The following is a 21,847-nucleotide window of genomic DNA, read 5'->3' on the forward strand; positions in this document are numbered from 1 at the left end:
TGCTGACTACTCCCTTCTCAAAGCTCTCTCCTTTCAGCTTCTGTGATCGTGATCACAGCCTCCTGGTTTCTCCCCTCTCTCACTCCTCAGTTTCTGATGCAAGTTCCTCTTTCATAATTGTTGGTGTTCCTCAAGTTCTGTTTTAGACCTTTTCTTTTCTCACTACACCCCCTGCTTGAGTGACCTTATCTTCCACAGCTCCAAATATCATCCATGCTGATAACTTAGAAATCCCTATCTCCAGCCCCGAATTCTCTCTGGGCTCAACCTGAATATCCAGTTCCTTCCTGTACTTTCCATTAGGGTTCTCCACAGACACTTTCATCTCAACAAGTCCCAAAGTGAACTTATCCTCCGCCCTCAGCCCAATCCTGCTCTTCTTCCAGTGTTCTCCATCTTGTCTGAAGGAATCACCATCAACCAACTGCTCGAGTGAGAAGCCTGAGGCTTATTCTTGACCCCTTCTTCTCCCTGATCATCAATAAGTCCTGTAAGTCCATCAAGACCTGCTACATACTTGAACCATCCCCCTGCCTGGAGGCTGTCTCCAGCCAATTCATTCTCCGCTTTGCACCAATGGGATCTCTCCAGTAAACACATCAGATGCTGTTTTCTCAGGGTTAATGGTTTACAGGGCCCTCTATGACCTGGTTCCTGCAGACCTCTCCAGCCTTTCTCCTAACACTCCGCTACCTGGCTCACTCCCGTTACTCTTTCTGGTGTTTTCTTAGATGCCATTTCCTCAGAAAGCCTTCCTAGACTCCTCTGAACTAGGTCAAGTACAATCCTGCATGTTACCCAAATATCTTTATTATAGCATTTATCACATCCATTGAAACAGCATGAACGACTTGAACTCATCGAAGACAGGAACTGTCTTGTTCACTGGTATTATCTCTAGCGCCTAGAATGGTGAATAGTAAGCACTTATTAAGTACGTTGAATAAATTAACAAACAGACGTTCCTGATTATAAAGCTCTTATCTGTTCATTAGATTAGGCTCCCAAAGTCCTCTACTTGCCTTCATGTTAGTCCAGTTCAAGTTATCATGCACCTCAAGAAAAATACAACTACTTTGTTGGAGTGCCCATTCCAAATAGCTAGAAGCAGCATGACACAGTAGAAGGAACACAATTCCTAAGCCAGGAGACCAGAGTTCCAGTCACGGTTCTGCTGCTCTTTATGCTATTATGGGTGACGCACTTAACCTCTCTGGGCCTCAATTTCTCCATCTGCAAAATAAAATGGCTAATCTAGATCAGTGATTTTCAAAGTGGGTTCCACAGGAGAGGAGACTGAATCAGAGGGTTCAGAGGCCCCTGTGGCCCGCCCAGACCCCAAACCACTCTGCTTCGATCCATATTATATACTGGAGTTCAGGTAAGGTTTTATTGGAGGAAGAAAACAAAAAGGATCCACAGCTAAAGCAAGTTTGAAAACAACTGAAGAAGATGATCACTGAATTCTCTGCACCCTTTACATGCTGACATTTAAAACAACTGGAAGCCATGAGTGTCACTATCAAGAAGGTAGGTTCTAAAAAGCATGGAAAGATTCTGACTGTGAAAGTCTGAAGAGGGTGGGCTGGCACTTCTGCCTCCCATCAAGAACCCACTGGTTTTCATGTAACTCTACCTCACTATGCAGATCTAGTAGGACACAGAGACGTTTTTGAATCCACAAATAACATTTCTAGAAAGATCTTTATCCCTCAATCCTCTTGAAGGAAGCTCAGGCCAAAAACATAGGCCTAAATGACTTTAAGTCTTGCTTTTGTGTGGCTCATCACCCCATATCTGGTGACTCAAAGGCTGACCTCAGCCTCACACCTGAGAATGCACTGTCCCAAGGGCATTGCATAGACAGGGCCTTCCTTTTGCATGGGAAGTACCCAGTAGTTAGCGTGTACCGCTATGGGCTGTAGTCAGAAGACCCAGGCTTCTCTCCTAACCTGCCACTTACTTGCTCTGTCACCGCTGTGGACACCTTTTGTTTCGTTTTTAGCATCAATACCATCCCCAGCCTCTTTCTGAAAACCGTTTCTTCCCCCAGCCCCATTCTAGTCACATGGTTCTATAGAGAGCTGCCATGTTCTTAGGTGACCAGCTCTCCTGCTTAAATCCACGGGAAACAACAGAATTCAGCTCTACTGGAAGTTCCTCCTTGGGATTTTCAAACTTGGGGCTCAGGTCCATTTCTTTGCAGTGGCGAAAAGCTATGAGACGAGAGGTGTGGAAGCTTCCAATGATCGTTTGAAGAAAACTGGTTTGCATGGAGGAAAAAAGTGAAGTCAGCACGCAGAGAACACAAAGGGGAGGCAGAGACAGTGCTGGCAGTGCCTGAGTCCCTGGTGGCAGGCATTCCTGAGGCCCAGCTGCACCTGAACTGCCCTTCAGGAGGGGCTTGGTTGTTCAACTTGTCCTTGGATTCCATGAGCCAAGAAATCTTTCTCTACCTACATTAATTCAAATTGGCTTTTAGTCCCTTACAACTGAACTGACACCAACCCTACATTAAGTCACTTAAATAGTATGAGTCTGTTTCCTCATTTGTAGAAACTACTTCAAAGATTTTTGACAAAGACTAATGAGATATATAACTGTGTTAAAATTGTACTGAGCTATAAATATGTAAGGAGTGACTATGACAGATGTCTGATGATGATGATAATGGCAAGTGCTACCCAGGTGGAGTTTAGACTTGGCATAAGATCACCCCTGCTGCTGGAAAAACAAGCGTCTTGCTGGCTAGAAGGCAGTAATTCCACGGTGGATATCCACTGCTTGTCTGATCAGTTGCCCTCCCCACCCACCAACCCACACACCCTACCTCTGGGAATGACTCCACCTCCACTCCATCTATTTGGTTTCCAGGGGAACTGTCCTATTCTTTCAAGACTCCATCCCTAGCCTGGTTGATGGGCCTCATGGTAAGCACCAGACCCAAGCTGGGGTAATGAATCCCTTTCCTGGGACTCTTTTTTTTTAATTGTGGCAAAATATACACAAAATTTACAATCTTAACCATTTTTAAGTGTACAGTTCAGTAGTGTTAAGCATTTCACATTGCTGTGCAACCAATCTCCAGAACTTTTTCGTCTTGCAAAATTGAAACTCTATACCCATTAAACAACTCCCCATTTCCTCCTCTCTCCAGGCCCTGGCACCCTCCATTCTACTTTCTGTCTCTATGAATTTAACTACTCTAGATACCTCATGTAAGTTTCATCATACAGTATTTATTCTTTTTTGACTGGCTTACTTCATTTAGTATAATGTCCTCAAGGTCCATCCATGTTGCAGCATGTGTCAGAATTTCCTTCCTTCTTAAGGCTGAATAACATTCCATTGTATGTATACACGAAATTTTGTTTATCCATTCATCTATCAATGGACACACAGGGGTTGTTTCCACCTTTCGGCTACTGTGAATAACGCTGCTATGAACGTGGGTGTGCAAAATCTCTTCAAGACCCTGCTTTCAGTTCTTTTGGACATATACTCAGAAGGTGAATTACTGGATCATATGGCAATCCTATTTTTAATTTTTTGAGGAACCGCCACACTGTTTTCCATAGCAGCTGTGCCATTTTACATTCCCACCAATAGTGCATAAGGGGTCCAATTTCTCCACATCCTCATCAACATTTATTTCCTGGTTTTTTGATAGGAGCCACCCTACTGGGTGTGCGATGTCCTGGCGCTTTTTGTGTGTATGCGCGCGTGTGTGTGTGTGTGTGTGTGTGTGTGTGTGAGAGGAAGATCAGCCCTGAGCTAACATCCGATGCCAATCCTCCTCTTTTTTTTTTTTGCTGAGGAAGATTGGCCCTTAGCTAACATCCGTGCCCATCTTCCTCTTCTCTATATGGGATGCCGCCACAGCATGGCTTGACAAGCAGTGTGTCGGTGCGCGTCTGGGATCCAAACCTGCGGTCCCAGGCCGCCGCAGCGGAGCGCGCGCACTTAACCGCTTGCACCACCAGGCCGGCCCCTGTCCTGGCACTTTTGAACTCAGAACCAGAGAGAGCATCAGCACAACCTCTTGCACATGTAAAAGCTGTAAGAGGTAAAGCTTAGGTGCTGCTGGCAGCCCTGTCTCCCACCAGGTAGAGAAAGCCTGTTGGCAGTGAGAGAAGGGAGCGGGGGTCTCCACAGCATCAGATTAATTAATACTAGTTGTGCCTGGGGCTTTGATGCTTTTCCATCCTTGAATGTGATGAGACACCTCAGTAACCCCACCATAAACTCACCTTTCTGCTTAAGTTAGTATGCGTTTGGCTTGTTTCATCTGTAACCATGATTTTTAACTAACGTAAACATCTTAGAAGAGTTAGTTCTTCAGGAATTTTTTTTTTTTTTGGCTTTTTCTTGTCTTGATTCCTTCTTATAAGTAGATGGGATATAAATAATTTGTACATTTAAAAAGCCCTTTAGGAATGCCCTTGGAGAAACGTAGTGCAATGGTTATAGCATGGGTTTGGAGTCAGCCCAGATTGGCTTCAAATCCTAGCTCAACAAAGGTTTACTGACTGCCTTTCAAGCACTGGCCCTTTCTGGGTGCCAGGGATAAAGCAGTTAACAACAGACAAAAATCCCCACCCTCAGAGGGCTTTCTTTCTAGTACTTCGCAAATATTTGTGTGTGTACTCAGTGCCAGCCATCATTAAGATCTCTGAATATGTATGCCTGTTTACAAAATGGGGATAATAAATTACCTTGCCCATTTGTTTGAAGGAATCATTATAAGGTATGCACGTGCCTGACACACAGCACGCACTCAAGGAAGTGTAGCCATGTTTACAGAGCTGTGCCTGGCAGGAATTAGCCTCAGTATCTCCTGGGTGCCCACTGTGTGTCCCACATTGTCTTAAAATAGGACTCACATCTTGGCAGAATTTACTCTCCAATGGAAGCAAGAGATAGTCACAGGTGATATGTTCTTTAGTACAGTAATGAGGAAGTAAAAGAATACGGTGAATAAGAACACAGATTTTGGAGCCACCTACCTAGTTTCAAATCCCAGCTTGCCCTTGGGAAAAGCACTTAACTCTTCTACTCGGCTTCCTCAATTGAAAAATAGAGCTAATAACAACAATGATGATACTACCTCATAGGGCTGTTGTGAGGACAAAAAGAGCTATTACACGTCAAGTACTTAGAACACTCCTGGCACGTAGTACTATATAAGTACTCGCTAACATTATTATAAACTGCTATGAGAACACACAGGAAAGAGAAACTAAGCCTCCCTAGAGGAGCCAAGGGAGCTTTATCTAAGGAGAGGACATCAGATCTAGACCTCAAAGGATGTGCAGGAGTTCGCCAGGTAGGGGAAAGGGCATTTCAGGCAAAGAAAACAGTTCAAGCAAATGAGCTAATCCATGAAGAAATCGCACGCATTAAAAAATAACAATAACAACTAATAGCCGAAGCCTAGCTGGGTGGCAGAAAAAGCGTGAGGCACCGTTTCTGGCCATTAGCACTGTGGACCACTAAACTAGTCAGTTTTAGGTCAGAGTTTGCCCTGATAACTTTTGGGAACTCACACCATACCATAAACCAACACTTAAGTAGCATTAACAATTTTTATCCAATGAAGCAAATAAATCCAATTTATATCTACCATTTATGAGGCACTGCTGTGCCAAACACTATGCTGTTTCAAAAGGACCTCATTTAATCCTTATGATGTTCCCTGAAATGGAAGCAATGACCACATTTTACATATGAGGAACCTCAGGCTGCTTGAGCAGTTTTCCCAAGGTCATATAGATAGCCTATATGATAAGAAAGTGTTTAGCTGCAAGTACAAATAGCAGGTTTGTTTTGTTTTTTCCACATAAAGTCTGGAGGCAGGTAGTTATAGCCCTTAGTTCAGTTATTTCACAATGCCACCAAAATACCTTCTATCTTTTCTCCCCGCCATCTTTGGAGTGTTAGCCATTGGCCCTTAGCCTCATTCAGTCTCATGTTCCCTATAATGCTTTTTTCATTCTCGTCTTAAAATCTCACCAGCCAAGGTTTTGTCAAGCTTTACTTTTTGAAATTTTTCAGAGGTCAGCTCATACAACTCACTGGTTTCACAGATGGGGAGACCGAAAGATTTGCCCCCAGCAAGTTACTAGAGCTAATTAGTTAAACCAGCCTGGAACTCAGTGCTCTTTCCATGATATCAATTTGGTGGAGACTGCAAACTGCCCACCAAAATCTGTTCTCCCATTCTTTCTTGGCATATGGCTTGACTACATTTCTCAGTCTCCTCTGCAGGTAGGTGTGGCCTTATGACTAAGTTCTTGCCAACGAAAGTGAGCAGAAGTATGCGTGCCACTGCAGGGTCTAGGCCTTAAGGCATTGGGCGTGACTCCTCCATGCTCTCTTTCCCCTTCTCACTGGCTGGAACCCGTGATGACCCAGCTTCAACCGTGCAGGTGATGACAATGCTGCCCAGAGGATGGAGGAGCAACGTGATATAAGGAAACTGTGTCCCTGAATGACCCCTCAGAGCACAGCTGCCCCACTGACCTGCACTGTTCACTTCAGAAATGTTAACTCCCCTCAGAGCTGCTATGTGAGAAAGAAACTTCTTTGTTCTTTAAGCCACTGTATTGTTCAGTTGCTTTGTTACAGCAGCTTAGCCCTTTACTCTAACTACTACAACCATGCAGCTTCCTTTGTATGTATTCAAAACAGCTTTACAAATGACCAGTTAGCCATCTTTTTAGAAAATAGCCCTAATCGCCCAAGTAGGTGATAATCAAATAGTGAAATTTCTTCCTGTGGCTACTATCCCAAGACTTCTTCATCCTGGTTCAAAACTATTTAACAATTGAAACAGATCATTTATGTAGAGACCCACTTAGTTTTTATGTTTTCCTGCAATTAATTCAACATATAATTGACTTTCTGGATGCTGGGGATATACAGACAGGTTACTGCATTTATTAAAGCTTGCTTTCTAGTGGTTTGTTGTTGTTTTTTTCAATGTTGTGTTGTATGTGTTTTGTGTGTGTGTGTGTGTGAGGAAGATTAGCCCTGAGCTAACATCCGATGCCAATCCTCCTCTTCTTCTCTGAGGAAGATTGGCCCTGGGCTAACATCCATGCCCATCTTCCTCTACTTTATATGGGACGCTGCCACAGCATGGCTTGACAAGCAGTGAATCAGTTCCGGCCCAGGATCTGAATCTGTGAACCCGGGGTCACGCAGCGGACGCGCACACTTAACCGCTCTGCCACCCGGCCAGCCCATGTGCTTTATTTTTTTTTTTTTTGGCGAGCAAGATCAGCCCTAAGCTAACATCCATGCTAATCCTCCTCTTTTTTTGCTGAGGAAGACTGGCCCTGGGCTAACATCCGTGCCCATCTTCCTCTACTTTATATGGGACGCTGCCACAGCATGGCTTGACAAGCAGTGAATCAGTGCCCGCCCAGGATCTGAATCTGTGAACCCGGGGTCACACAGCGGACGCACGCACTTAACCGCTCTGCCACCCGGCCAGCCCATGTGCTTTGTTTTTTTTTTTTTTTTCGCGAGGAAGATCAGCCCTAAGCTAACATCCATGCTAATCCTCCTCTTTTTTTGCTGAGGAAGACTGGCCCTGGGCTAACATCCGTGCCCATCTCCCTCCACCTTATATGGGATGCTGCCACAGCATGGCTTGACAAGAGGTACGTCAGTGAGCACCTGGGATCCGAACCGGGGCGCCAGCAGCACAGCACGCACTTAACCGCTACGCCATGAGGCTGGCCCCAGTGTGCTTTGTTTTAAGGAGAAAAATCCTCTGTGTAGAATGTGGAACTGAGGCTAAGAATACAGTTACTGAGAGTAACAAAGGATCAAACCATGTACCTAGACTATAAATGAACTGCTATCTTGCTTAGCCCTAAAAATCTAGCAAAATATTTTAAAGACTAAGACGCCAGCTCTCTTTTCAGAGTCAAAGTATTTCCCAAACACTGTTGTCAGAACTCCAAGAAGCGTCTAAAGCCTAGTCAAGATTTTTACTTTATACGTCAATTATATCTCAATAAGTCTAGGGGAAAAAGGTTTTTACTGACAGAGGTAGATGGACCTGATTGCTTGCTGAGTGTTGGAATTCATTACCAAAGCCATTTACATAGCACTGCTCTGGACTGGAGACTATGGGTACCTGGACTGAAGGGCTCTGCTTGTCTGGGGTTTAGCTGAGTCAGATGGTACAAAAGGGCATTCCTCATCCTCACTCCAGGCTGAACAAATAGTCCAAAGCTGGTCTCTATGGTCCTTCCCTGCTCTCAAATGTGACAGGGTATGAGATTTAGTAGTTCAGTGAGAGAGGGAACCTGAGGTTCGTCCCGGCTTTGCCACAACCTCACTGTGACTGTGGAACATTCACGTTTTGAGCCTGTTTCCTCATCTGTACAAGAAGGTGCCAAGGATCCTTTCATCTCTACATTTTGATAGTCACTAGGAAGAACTACTTTCCTTCCCTACGCTCAACAGCAAAGTCATCCAAAGGGCAGCAGGCAGAGAAGGGGAAATCTACCTCAGGGTAGTGCCTCAGACCAGGGCACCAAGCAGATTTCCAGTGAGTGTTCTGCCTTCCCCATTCTCTGCTGCTGGTGAAGGAATTCCAACTTGCCGAATTTACAGTTTCCAAGAATAGGGGCGGGGGCACAATCACAGTGCCTTACACTTCCTAGGCGCTTCATAAATACTAGGCACTTTGATTTTTTCTTTCAAGAAATTCCTGAGTGGTTAAAGTTCCACATGCTCCACTTCAGCGGCCCAGGTTCATGGCTTCGGATCCTGGGTGCAGAACTACACCATTCATCAAGCCATGTTGTGGCAGTGACCCACATACAAAACAGAGGAAGACTGGCACAGATATTAGCTCAGGGCTAATCTTCCTCAGAAAAAATAAAAAATAAATTTAAAAAGTAAAAGAAATTCCTGGGTTTTTTTTGTTTGTTTTGCTGAGGAAGATTCACCCTGAGCTAACATCCGCTGCCAATCTTCCTCTTTTTTGGGATGTGAGCCACCACCACAGCACGGCCACTAATAGATGACTTGTATAGGTCTGTGCCCAGGAACCGAACCCGGGCTGCTGACGTGGAGCATGCCAAACTTAATCACTAGGCCATTGGGGCTGGCCCTAGAAATTTCTGATTTCTAACCGCCAGAGATAGCAATGAGTCCAATAAGAAGTTGTTGCTCCAGGTATTTCAGACGGAAGGATTAAAGGCTTTTTGAGGTAGGATTATTAAAACTAGTTTTTTCTGCTTGCCCACTGAGACTTTTTTAAAGCTAAAACATCTTTAGCAACTTGAGTGAAGAGCATTTCAGAGAGACTAAGATTCCTCCCTAAAAACTGCCAGCTTAGCACAGTACTCAACAGCCTGAGCTCTGAAGTCTGCTGGGTTCACCTCAGTTCCAGCTCTGCCACCTACTAGCTGTACTCCTTTGCTGAGCCCTCGTTTCCCCATTGTTAACAGGAATAGAAATCATGAGAAGATAATGTATGTAAAATGCTTGGTCCTGCTTGACTCATGCTAAGTATTCACCTCCACTTCCAGTAGGAAGATGTGGCTTCCTACCCAGTTAGCTCCCGAAGTAGTTAACAAAACTGATTGGGAAAATTATACTGTGTTTAATGCAAACAACAATATGGGGTGGATACAACGATAATTTCTTCTTTGACCAGAGAAAAATGTATTCTTGTGATTCAAATCAGTGAACGGTTCAATAAAACTCAAGGGGCCCAGGACATCCTATAGACTGAGTGGGGGAGGAAGGAGAAGAGAAGCCACTGAAGCCATGTTGAAAAACCCAGCTTTCCAGGTTACATGGTACCATATCCGCAGTCCTGGCCCCAGACTCCTGCCCCAGCATCATGCTGTGTCACATGTGTGCCTCAGCACACGCCTCCTCCCCACACATGCACACACTCCCACACACCAAGGTGAGGCAGGTCCTCGGACCACTTGCCCTTACAGAAAGTGTCCGTTCTCTACAGCCCTTATCACAGCTGTAATTCTGTAATTATTTGATGAATGTGGACTTTTTTGATCACCACTGTATCCCCAGAGTCTAGCACAGCCCCTGGCACATAGTAAGTTCTAAAATATCTGCTGGCTGAATGAATGGGCTGGCTAGAGCTTAAGAATTCCTCAGAGGCTAGTTTTGGCCTAAACTCTGGCATCTGAATGAAATTCAGTAAACAAAGGTGAGTGAACCCTGCTTATGGCCTGGGGTCAACTGGGGGACCCCAGGTGGGTGGTTAAGGCCAAAAATAGGACAGAGGTGGCAGGAGAAATCCATGCACATCCAGGTACTGCCAACAGGCAAGGTGACAGAAACAGTATGTGCTATATGCTATCTTTTGAGTAAGGAGAAAAAATAAGAATATATATTTGTATTTGTTCATTTTTGCTTTAAAAAACCTCTTGAGAGATAAGAGACTAATAAGTGATTATTTATAGGGGGAGAAGGAGACGGAGGTGGGAGAGAGATTTCTCAATGAATGTCTTTTTATATCATTTTGATTTCTGAACTATGTAAGAAATCTAGTGAAAAAATAAAACTTTTAAAAAATGTTGGAAGGGAAAAAAGGGTGGGTGAGCTATGGAATTCAGCACTGTTTAAAAAGGTCAATCAAGTTCAATAGTTCTTTTACTTTACCCTCTCCTTGTATGCATAGCTAACAATACATTTATCCAGAACTGCTTTTTAAGGTCCAGCAGAAATGCTTCTTCTTCCATGATCCCTTCCCTTCCCCTCCAAAGCGAAATCCTGCACAGCTTTTTTGGCCTTATCTCTTACCTAGATTGGCTGTTTGTGTATATATACACAATATTTACCAGCTCCCTAAAAACAAGAACCACATTTCATTTTATCTCTATACTCCCTCTAGCCTAGTCTGGGGCCTCATATAGTAGATTCTGAACAAATAAAATATTACTTGAATGGGGAGTTAATGCTTAATGGGTACAGAGTTTCTGTTTGGGGTGATGAATAAGTTTTGGAAACAGCAGTGATGGTTACACAACATTGCGAATGTAATTAATGCTGCTGAATTGTAAACTTAAAAATGCTTAATTTTATGTTAAATAATACATACATATACTTAACATTGCTGGCAGCTCAGGTCACTCCAGAAAGAGAGCTTCAACTGGAAATAACAAATCTCCAGTAAAAGACCCTCTCCAGATGTCTGCCAAGAGTATAGTAAGTGTTCAATAAACATCTGCTAAATAAATGAACAGAGAGCATGATCATATGAAGAATGTCAAATCTGAGAAAAAGCTAGCATGTTGATAACAGAGCATATTGTATATAAACCAGAGGTGGACACACATATATCTTTAAGGACTAAAGAGGCTCTTGCAAACTTTTTCTTTATTCAACTTTCAATAAAAATATAGATTCCTAACTCAATAGAAAGACAGCAGTGACAGCAATTATAACACAGGAGGAGATCAACAAATTTCAGTCTTTAGTTTTCAAGTCCCATGTCACAACCACCTTGGTCTGATTCTTTCCTTACAGAATTCCACGAACTGGTTTGGTTCAATTAATCAGCTCATTGTGGCCAGTCCTTTCTTGACATTTACTCAAATCCAGAACTCGATTTGTGGCTCACAATACTTCAGTTATCTATAAAAGTGTCTGGAAATTAGATATTTTTAGCCAGAGTCAGGAACATAAAATTTCTTTTTTAAGGGATGTAGTGAATTCTGGTATTCATCACCAAAAAGATGCTCAACTGTAAAAAAGTACAATCTGTGCCTCTTTTAAAATAGAACCTTTAAGCTTAAAAAAGAAAAAAAATATCCCTTCCCAAACTCATTACCAGATACATCAGCCACACAAGGAGCTGACAAGACCTGCTGTTTCCATGAAAGAGAACATGAGACTTTAAAACCATACCATTGAATGAAAGAAAATGGTGGGAGCTTTCTGCATGGTGCTCCTCAGCCCAGATTGGGACACAAGACATAACTCTCCCTGCTGAACTGGATCCGCACTACCCTTGCAAAGGCCACTGGACATGTCTCTTAATCACCGGATTTCAGCTCTTCACCACTCTGCCCTGGGGATCCCTTCTCCTTAAGCTCTCTGTCACGGTCTGGGGAAATACCCTGACTTTCTATGGTTGTGACGGCATCTGAGTCCAATCTTCTTCTTTTCTTCAGTTGGTGCAAGTGGGATTTGGATTTTATATGTGCTAAGACAAAACCAAAACAGAAAACAAAACAAAATAAAACTCATTAGGATTTTCTAGAATTAATCCTAGAAGCATACAAAATTAACTATACAATCCTTTTCTTTAGCAATAACAGGATCAACACATGTATTGGTACAGCTGCTTAGCATTTTCAAGGGAAGACAAGTTACATGGCCAGCTAGCTAGCAAACTAGAGCGAGTTACCATGTATCAAGTGCACCCTGCTAGGTGCTTCACATCACTAATCTTCACAACAATCTTGCAGCACAGTATTATTCAGCTCATTTTATACAGGAGGAAACTGAAGTTCGCAGAGGTCTTACATTTTGTCCAAGGTCACCCAGCAGGTAAGCTCTTCCTTCTCTTTACCTGTAGCTCAAAAAGAGACTCAATTTTCCAGAATCAGGGTTCTAGACTCAATTTTCCAGTATAAGGGCTTCCTGATACAGGTAACATTTCAACTCCAACAGCTAAAAAGTTACAAATCCAGATCCTTGTCTGTATTGCAGGACAGATGCCCTGTCCTGCCTCAGCCCTACAGCATCCACAGCTGCCCTTCCCACTTACCTGCTTGCACAGGTTGCCCCTCCTGGTCTAACATCCTTATGCCTGGGTCAGATAAGCCATTTGAACGACTAACCCACAAGGCTGACATTCTCCAAGCACACAATGCTCCAGAGGGATAACAACAAGCATTCTTCTCTGACGACCCTTTTTAGAGTCCACAGAGGCAGTAAAGCTGAAAGCCACTGTTGCCTGATGTCAATTTCTGATCTCTCACCCCAAAGATAGTTCCCACTCTCTGACTAATTCATATAAGCTCCTTTTTACTATCCTGTTCCTTTTCAAGGAAATCTTATTTCGGACCACCTAAAGGGAGACAACTGGATTAAATTCTCCTGTATACATATTAAAAACATCATTTTTAAGAGTTTAGAAGCAAAAATAAGTAAGGAAGTGGTTAGAAGTCCAAGAAAAGTTTACTTGGGGGAAAAAGTCAGCTTTGTTCTCCAGCTAGAGCCTAAGGCAAAAATGGGCTTCTGGAGCGGCTCTCCACGGCAGCAGGAGATGGGAGCAAGGCCTTGACAGAGGGCACTATAGAAGGGCTTACACAAGCTAAGCTCACAAAGGCTCACAAATGTTGCTTCTCTAAGGCTCCCCCTGAAGGACATTCGACAAATCGAACCACTAAGTTTCCTTCAGAAAAAACAATCAGACACTCTTTCTCTTTCCCTTTCATCATTATAAATCAACGACAATCGAGCCTTCTTCTGCTGCTTGGGCAATCACAGCCATCCCCAGTCTCTGACAATGGAGTTCATTTTGCCAGAGTTACCAGTTAATAGAACTAATCATTCTATTGGTTGGTATGGGGAGAAAAATCTACTTCTATGAGAATCCCATGCAAACCAGTACTCTGAACAGAAGGATTCCAGCCACTGGGTAAAGTACAGGCCCTACTGTGCCTAAAAGGAGTGAGCCTTAAACAAGTTTCTAAGTACACGTAAATTCAAGGCTTGGAGGCTAAAGCCATTTGGGCTTTGACTGGATGACTACAGAAACCCGACGGGAGTGCAGTGTGACTCTGTGGCAGAGGCAGATCCAGGCTCTAAAGCAGGGAGACACACTGGCGACATAGGGCAGGGAGACTCCGGGTTGGCTGGGGAGTATCTTGTGAAGAAGATATTACCCGAGACTACCTTCTTTTACATGTCTGACAGTCTTGCTTTCACACAGGTTTCCTTAACACTTCTCATCACAGTTTTAGCAACCATCACCATTTCAATGTACTACCCTAAAAACCACTGAAGAGATACCACTTTTGAAGAATATACTGAGGAGGAGTAACTGCACTTTCTGCTCCGTGTCAGCTGTTTCTGCTTCTTTGGTCTCTTGGGTGAGTTGCCTGGCTTCCCTTACAATCCTACCTCACCCCCACTAGGATCTAAACATGAAGGGCCAAGAACCTCTTATAGGGCAGGATCATGAAAGTCAGAGGAGCTCTGGAAAGTTAACTGCAGACCTCTCAGTATAAAATATCTATTCCAGCTGAAGCTAGAGGGCATATGATCTTCTTTTGAAATTCAGAATACAAAGATAACTCTCCTATTTGGAAAGGCCTCCATGAAATTTGACCAGCCTTGTGGAGGAATCTGGCCATCTCTTTACAAATAAACAGACTCTAGCATCGAACCCACCAAAGACCTTAAATTGCACAAAGTCAATGTGACCCACCCTTACAGATTTCTCCATGCTTTTTCCCAGACTCTACCTGCCCATTCACGGTCCCCAATGATGATTCGATCACAGAGGTCACACATGTGATAACTTCTCTTGTTCTCAGTTTCATTGAAGGGCATCTTTACTGGAGTGGCTGCAGGCTTGTGGCCCTAAAAGAACAAGGAAGGGATGGCAGACAAGCATTTGATTCTAAGAGATTTGAGTATCATTCTCTGATATTAAAGGGAGTGGGATTTTCCCAAGATTCCTTTTTCTCATCAAAGAGAGCAGGTGGGCTATGAACAGATTTTACCAACAACCTTTCTGAATGTGAAAGTAGAAACGCAGCCTCGAAGAATCTAAAAGCAGCCAACCCTTCTGCCCTATTCCAAGGAAAAGAGGGCTTGGTTCCCTGGCTAGTAACAAAGGCGTCAGCTAAGGAAAGCTCTCTGAAAACCAGACAACAGACAGTACCATGATTAACAATCACCTGGATGAAACTTTGCACGATTTCAAGAGCAGGTTCAAGAACAGACTCCTCCCACTTCGAGACATCAGATACTTCTAAGCCATATACTGGGGGGACACTGGGACCAGGTCCTAATAATGACAAAGAAAAGTTGTGAGAGGTCAGCCCCCAAGACGTAATCTTTTGTGCTCCCTGGACTCCAAAATTCTCAAGGGAAACATATGGGGCCAAAGGAATAAACATTCTGACCATGCCATTCATTTCAACCAGAAACATGAACCAAATAGCTACATACAATCCAAGAAAGACCTAGAAGGTTGACTGGTCTGCTGCCAATAAGTCTAGCTGCATAATCCAGAGTCTCGGGTATAGGATCTTCCAGATCAGTCAGGAAAACAATACAGAGTAATAGCTCTAGTGACCACTGTGTGGGTTACAACATAAAGACAGCACATCAGGGCCGGCCCTGTGGCTTGGTGGTTAAGTGCGCGCGCTGCAATGCTGGTGGCCCGGGTTCGGATCCCGGGTGCGCATCGAGGCACCACTTCTCCGTCCATCCTGAGGCCGAGTCCCACATACAGCAACTAGAAGGATGTGCAGCTATGACATACAACTATCTACTGGGGCTTTGGGGGGAAAAAATAAAATAAATAAAATCTTTAAAAAAAAAAAAAAAAAGACAGCACATCATAGGAGGAAATAAACTAACAGCTTGAAATAAGTGCCTGTTCTAAGTGCCATATCATCTTACAGAGATATAACTCTGTGGCAAGAGTTCACAGCTTTCTTCAGGAGCAGACACTAGTCTCAAGTTTGTATATATTCCTTCAGCAGTCTGACACTCATGAAACTCACTGATACCGTACCAATAATAATGGGCTGCGAACAGCATAGTATTAGCCAATGAGTCACTGAATCTGAGAATTAGAAAGAAGCCTTGGAATTGAACTAGTTGAGTCTCTCCTGTTAGGAAACAGATCTAGAGTAGTATTCCAGAAACATTCTCTGGTAAATATTTCCAAATGGAGATGAGACTGGTGGTAGCCAAGAGTACAGCTACAGGCATTTCTTCCATCTGAGCCAACCATCTTTAGTTTCTGCTGGTAGCTTCCCCAGTCTGTGGACACACTAAATTGGCTTCGACAGCTAGGTTAAGTCAGTTGCCTAAAGGCAAAGAGCATCAACCCATGGACAAAACATCAAAGTCCTTGAGATGCCAACGGCTGGCAGGTGCTGGCCTTTTGATTGTGTCAACCACAAATAAGATTCTTCATAAACTGGACTGAGCTGCACCTGCCACTACACAGAAAGGTGAGACTAGGAAGGTGCAGGCAACATCCACAGCACACCTGGCTTTGGCTAAGCTTTGCACCTGTCTCCAGGCCACTCTATATTTTCCTTTCCCCTCTAAGTCCTTTGTTGGGCTTCTGTGCCCCGTCTAAGCACCTTTCAACAAGTTCTCGGCTCCCAGCTGCTATTTCTGGCTTAGGTCCAAGGCCAAGCTGGGGTGGGGAAGTCCCTCTGGCTTCTTGCCAGAACCATATCCCAGCAGACCAGCCCTGGCCAATCACACATGGCTCCTGATTTACAGGGCAGCTGCGCCTTTCACTCTAGCACCAGCACTGTGCCGGCATACACATGAATAAGGAACGGACATATGATGCACTGTGCCATCAACCCTCCTGACTCAGATGGGGGAGTTATTGTGGCTTTACCACAGAAGGAAGTTCCAAACCATTACAAAAAATGTCTTTTGTTACAGACTAATTGTTAGCCCTGGGAGAAAAGAAGCTGCATTAGAAATTCGTAGTAGTAAACTTCAATTTCAGCTGACGCAAAGACTTCTCCTATCTAACAGGACATACAGAGAGAGTAGGATAAACAGAAGAAAGTGGAAAGAGCCTCTTGGCACCAGAACTACACTGGAGAGCTCTGGCAGAGAGTGAGAGCTGGGAGAGAAAACTTCAGCACCCCAGCAGTCAACAACAGGGATCAAGGTGTTTTTGTTCAGAGGTACTGAGGAGCAGGGGTGGAGGCCTCAGCTGCCCTTATCTGTGACTGAAAGCAGAAGTCTAATGGCAAAGGAAAACAGGGGATGATTCGAAGCATATTTAAAAAGTGCCCACAAGATAAAATTGGGTTTCACTTATGCTTAATGCCTTTAAATTAATCTCCTTTTAACTCATAAGCACACAATTCTTACCCAAGGCCCAATACTAATGCTGTCTAGCTAAAGTTATAACTAAAGGAAACAAGAAGAGTGGTATAAAGCAGAATGTGGACTTTGGAGTCAGGCCTGCATTCAATACTCTACTGCTTATTACCTAGGGGATTTTTGGCAAGTTATTTAACTTCTCAAAGCCTCCATTTCCTTACCTGCAAAAAAAAACAAAAAACAAAAACAAAAAGAATAACATCTACTTCAAAGGCTCAATAATATATGTACAGCACCAAATTTAGTGCCAGAGGATGTAGTACAGGGTCAAATGAACGAGAATTTCCTCCTCTTTTCCTTAAAAGTACCGTTCAACTAAAGTTAAAATTGAAGCGGTCTGAAGCACCACACGTCTGAACACGAAAGTGATACTGGGAGAACTGGTGAAGGTTTTATCTTTTTATACTGCTCATCCGGCCCAAGAACCATTTTAATTAGGAAAGCATCCCTACAGAAATCTGATTGTTCTTCAGATACAATTTGAAGCTAAAATCAACCCTGGGCACCAACTCTACTAAGACGATGCTGCTATTTTGCTCTTACCTGTTTGCAGCCAGCACCCATGCGTTCAAGGCATAAGGCAGACTCCTCATTAGAAAGATCTAATTTGTTTTCTGAGACATCACAAGAAAATATCCCTGGGACATTCATTTACACAATAGACCCTCCTCCAGGTCAGGTCCCAAATCTTAGAACAAGCCTAGAAACTAAAGTTCACTTTCTGGGTGAGCTGAGGACATCTAAATTCTATTGAAAAAAGACCCAGGGGATAAGGAAGAACATGAGACTTACTGCTCAAAAAACGGTTTTTAACCCATTGGTTTTGCTTCCGGGCGTATCTCTTAGTCACTTGTTTCAGAGCCTTAATACCTGAAAGATAAGGTAGATGTAAGAACCTCTCATGAAAGGTTCTCACCCTGCCAAGGGCAGGCCCACCCAGCCCAGGAGAAGAGGAAATTTGCCATGGCAGCACACTGGTGGACACTCGGTAGATGAAAACCTCAATTCTGAGCTGAAGGCCATTTGGGACTCGTGTAGCATCAGCTCTTTTGCAGACCATACCAGCAGGGTACTCTGTCACCCAAGGATGTCCAAGGCTAGGTTAGATGGAGGAATTCACACCTTTCTTTAGGAGCTGGTTACTAGTCTCTGGTGTGCATTTTCCCTCAGTGATCAGGTACTCGTGAAATTCCTTGAAGCCAATTGACTGGAAGATACCATGTTGATAGTCCTGGCTGGGAACAGGAGAGCATCAGCAGATGAGCCATTCCATCTGAGAGCTAGCAGGGGCCTTGGAGATGATCTAGCCGAGCCATTTCATCTCATAGATGAGGAAATTGAGATCCTTAGCAGTTACTGCCTCTCTGAAATCCTTCCTCTACCACCCCCCACTGGCTCCCAGGTTACTTCCCTTGAAAATTAACTTCTGGGCATGTCTGACAGATTAGAAAACTGCAACTGTAACAAGTATATCAAACCTCCTTCCAACAAGCTTTGCCAATGCCAAGGACAAAGGCTAACAAACAGGTAGATCCAAAGCCAGTATTATGTTTATGGTCTTTTGACCATAAGCCAGGGATGGAGAGTAGGTCAAAGTAACAGCCAAATCCTCACCTATTTTCCGCAACTTTCTTCTGATTATAGCGTCTGTGAAAATCTCTTAGTTCATCCAAGAGCCCAGCGGCAAGCATGTCATCCACTCTCTTATCCAAGCGCTGATCTAGAACTTGAATCAAATTAGCCCATCAACCAGCCAGCCTGCCGTAGGTGTGTACTACACACTTACAGAATGAATGGACAGGCTGCCACAAAGAAGAATTTATTCAAATGGAGGAAAGGGTTGAGAGTCCAAAGATTATATAATATATAAATTCATATTATATTTAGTCACACTTAAGACTCTGCAACTCCAATAAAAACAGCCAGAATGAAGCATATGTTTTCTTATTATATAAAGAGAAAGGATACAATTACAGCTATTAGGAAGAACAAATATTTTATTCTCGTATGGAATGTACATCCACTGTTTATTTTAGAGGTAGCTGAGAGGCCCCTGGTTTATCCATCTTACTTTTTTCCATTATATTTGTTACTCTAACTTTGCGTTATTTCACATTTAAGAACTCTCAGATGATACCTTGGATAGGAACGAGGAACTTTAATCCAAAGCCATCCTAGGTATATCTTGAACTAATGAACCAGACAAAGGAGCATAGAGGGAGAGCTCATAATCATTCAGATGTGGTGGTCAAACACAGCTTTACTATGAATCAGATACCATTATTCTATGCTGAATTGTAGTACATGTTTTTATTTACAAAAATTTCATTAAAACATTATCTTTTTCTAGAAACTTATAACTGAGACTAATTTAACAATAAATTTTCAACATTTCAGTCACGCTCTTCTACATCTCTACCGTTGCTATTTCTCAGCGTGCAATGATAGTAACCCTTTTTTCTATCTTCCTAAAAAGTTTCCATTTACTGAGGACTCACCATGTGTCAGGCACATTCTGAACACTTTGTATATATTATTAATTCATCTAATCTTCAATGAAGCTATGAGATATGTACTATTATTATCTCCATTTTACAGAAGAGAAAATTAGGGCAGAGAAAGGTAAACTAACTTGCCTTAAAACTCACATAGCTAGAAGATGGTGGAGTAGGAATTTGAATCCAGTCTGGTTCAGAGACCGTGCTCTTAATCACTACGCTATACTGCCTGTTCTCATAATAATCTCCTCATCCTTCCAGACCTAGCTCATAGGTTACCTTTACAAATTGGTCCCTGACTCCCCCCTGAGAATGCTCATCATCCCTTGTCTGTGGCCCCACAGCACTTTCTAGCCCAGCATTTATCACAACGCAGTACGTACCTCATTATTTGTTGGCCCACTAGACTGGGAGCTCCTTAAGAGCAGGCACTGTCTCATAGTCATCTCTGAAATCCAAGTACTACGCAGAATACTTGACACTTCATTGAATGCTTACTGAATGTTCGTTAGATAAAGAAGTTACTACTATCACAGGGCGTTATAATTCAGCAAAAAAAACCACCATCAAGCTAGCTAGCTAACCATCATACTCACTTCTCAGGCCTACTGCTTCTAGAATAATCAGTGATCCAGCCACCAACCAACCCAGGGAGTCAGACCTCCTTCCACAGGGGCCGTCCCTCTCTTTCTCCTTTGGATCTTCCCTGGATGGCAGTCTCTTTCCTATTCCACCCACCCCATCTTATCCCACCCTTGATATCTTATCCTAGTGCCAGGGCTATACTTCCTCCCTCTCCAGACAGATACCTAGGGGAAAGGCACTGTGCCTAAGTCAACAAAAAATAGTAATGGTAATAAAATTAATAGTTAACTATTGCTGCTATTATAGTTTAGTGCTTACTCTTGAGCCACTCATGGTTCTAAGCATTTTATATATAGTAATGTATTACTATAAGCTCTATCTCAGAAGGACTCGAGGGCATCAAAGGGCTTTTACCTGTCTGGTCAGCATGAAGCCAGAGGATGCAAGGGTTAGGAAACTTCAGAGGGCCTCCAAGAGGACTACCACCTTCTTCTGCATGTTGACGATGAAGAAACTCACTATGAGAGATTCCCGTTTCTTCAAACACTTGCAAGCTCCTAAGTCATTTGAAGGGCACCATTAGGAAATATTAATTCTCAAGTGAAACAAGGAAAAAGCTATTTATTATAGAACACCTCATTCTCATTTTTACTGCATAAGCCTCCGAAGACATGAAGATCTGGGGTTACTATAATCCTACAGCTACTCAGAAAAGAGTCTTAAAAAAAAACTTCAGAGACCAGCCCAGTGGCACAGTAGTTAAGTTCATGTGCTCGGCTTTGGCGGCCCGGGGTTCGCAGGTTTGGATCCCAGGCACAGACCTACACACCGTTCATCAAGCCATGCTGTGATGGCACCCCACATACAAAATAGAGGAAGACTGGCTCAGATGTTAGCTCAGGGACAATCCCCCTAGGCCAAAAAGAGGAGGATTGGCAACAGATATTAGCTCAGGGCCAATCTTCCTCACCAAAAGAAAAAAACTTCAGGTAAAGTAAGAAATAATACTATTCTTTTAAACATATATAAATTTTTCTGAAATCAGTCAAAGAGGTTCAAAAACAACAGATTTCTTCCACACAAATAGAATGGGACTCACTCACATTCAGGAAAGCAGTAAAAGAGCTTGTTTGGGACACTGTTACAAGCCAACAAGTCTAGTCTCGCTGGAATGCCTTTCCCACAGTACAAAAGTATGTTGTATATCTAGCTCATCAACTTTCTTTTTAAATATGTCTAAAATTAATGAAGAATGCTTCTGACTAATTCAGTACTCTACTAGCACAAAGATCACAGAAGAAAGAACTCACATCCTTATTCTTAAGCCACCCCCCACTCTGTCTGTACCTATTATGTTATGCAGCACTAGGTAATTTAACTCTCAAATCTATACTCTACCACTCTGGGTGATTGCAACTTATCAGCTTGAAAGTGATCTTTACCTTCCTGACCCAATTCTACTTCCTGAAACCCTAACACAAGAGTAGAGACCCCTTCTCTTTCCATATCACTGGTCACTCAAAGAGGACCTATGAAGAAAAAATGTAGTAATAGATCTCTCTCTTCTGGAGGTTAGCTAGAATACAGCCTCAAACTAAAAGAAAGATGAAAAAAGTCCTCCCACTCTCTCTAAAACAGAGACTCTAGAGCTCTTG

At 43.1% G+C, this 21,847-nt stretch overlaps 2 protein-coding genes across 4 annotated transcripts in view; one reads left to right on the forward strand and one right to left on the reverse strand.

Annotated features, from left to right (window-relative positions):
* LOC131413192 (polyadenylate-binding protein 4-like) overlaps positions 1–21,847 on the forward strand; it is a 264,794-nt gene that overhangs the window by 95,778 nt on the left and 147,169 nt on the right. The window lies entirely within an intron of this gene.
* The window catches only part of TRIT1 (tRNA isopentenyltransferase 1), a 42,935-nt gene continuing 32,447 nt past the window's right edge, over positions 11,360–21,847 (reverse strand). For all 3 annotated transcript variants that reach the window (XM_058553779.1, XM_058553781.1, XM_058553780.1), the window contains 7 exons: positions 20,607–20,749; positions 18,724–18,835; positions 18,232–18,344; positions 17,902–17,979; positions 14,916–15,025; positions 14,478–14,595; positions 11,360–12,205 (listed from right to left, as the gene is read on the reverse strand). In XM_058553779.1, coding sequence (XP_058409762.1) covers positions 12,036–12,205; positions 14,478–14,595; positions 14,916–15,025; positions 17,902–17,979; positions 18,232–18,344; positions 18,724–18,835; positions 20,607–20,749 — 844 coding nt within the window. In that variant the 3' untranslated portion in view covers positions 11,360–12,035. The remainder of the gene's footprint in view (positions 12,206–14,477; positions 14,596–14,915; positions 15,026–17,901; positions 17,980–18,231; positions 18,345–18,723; positions 18,836–20,606; positions 20,750–21,847) is intronic.

The sequence above is a fragment of the Diceros bicornis genome, chromosome 13 (assembly GCF_020826845.1).
Source record: "Diceros bicornis minor isolate mBicDic1 chromosome 13, mDicBic1.mat.cur, whole genome shotgun sequence".
Lineage (NCBI taxonomy): Eukaryota > Metazoa > Chordata > Mammalia > Perissodactyla > Rhinocerotidae > Diceros > Diceros bicornis.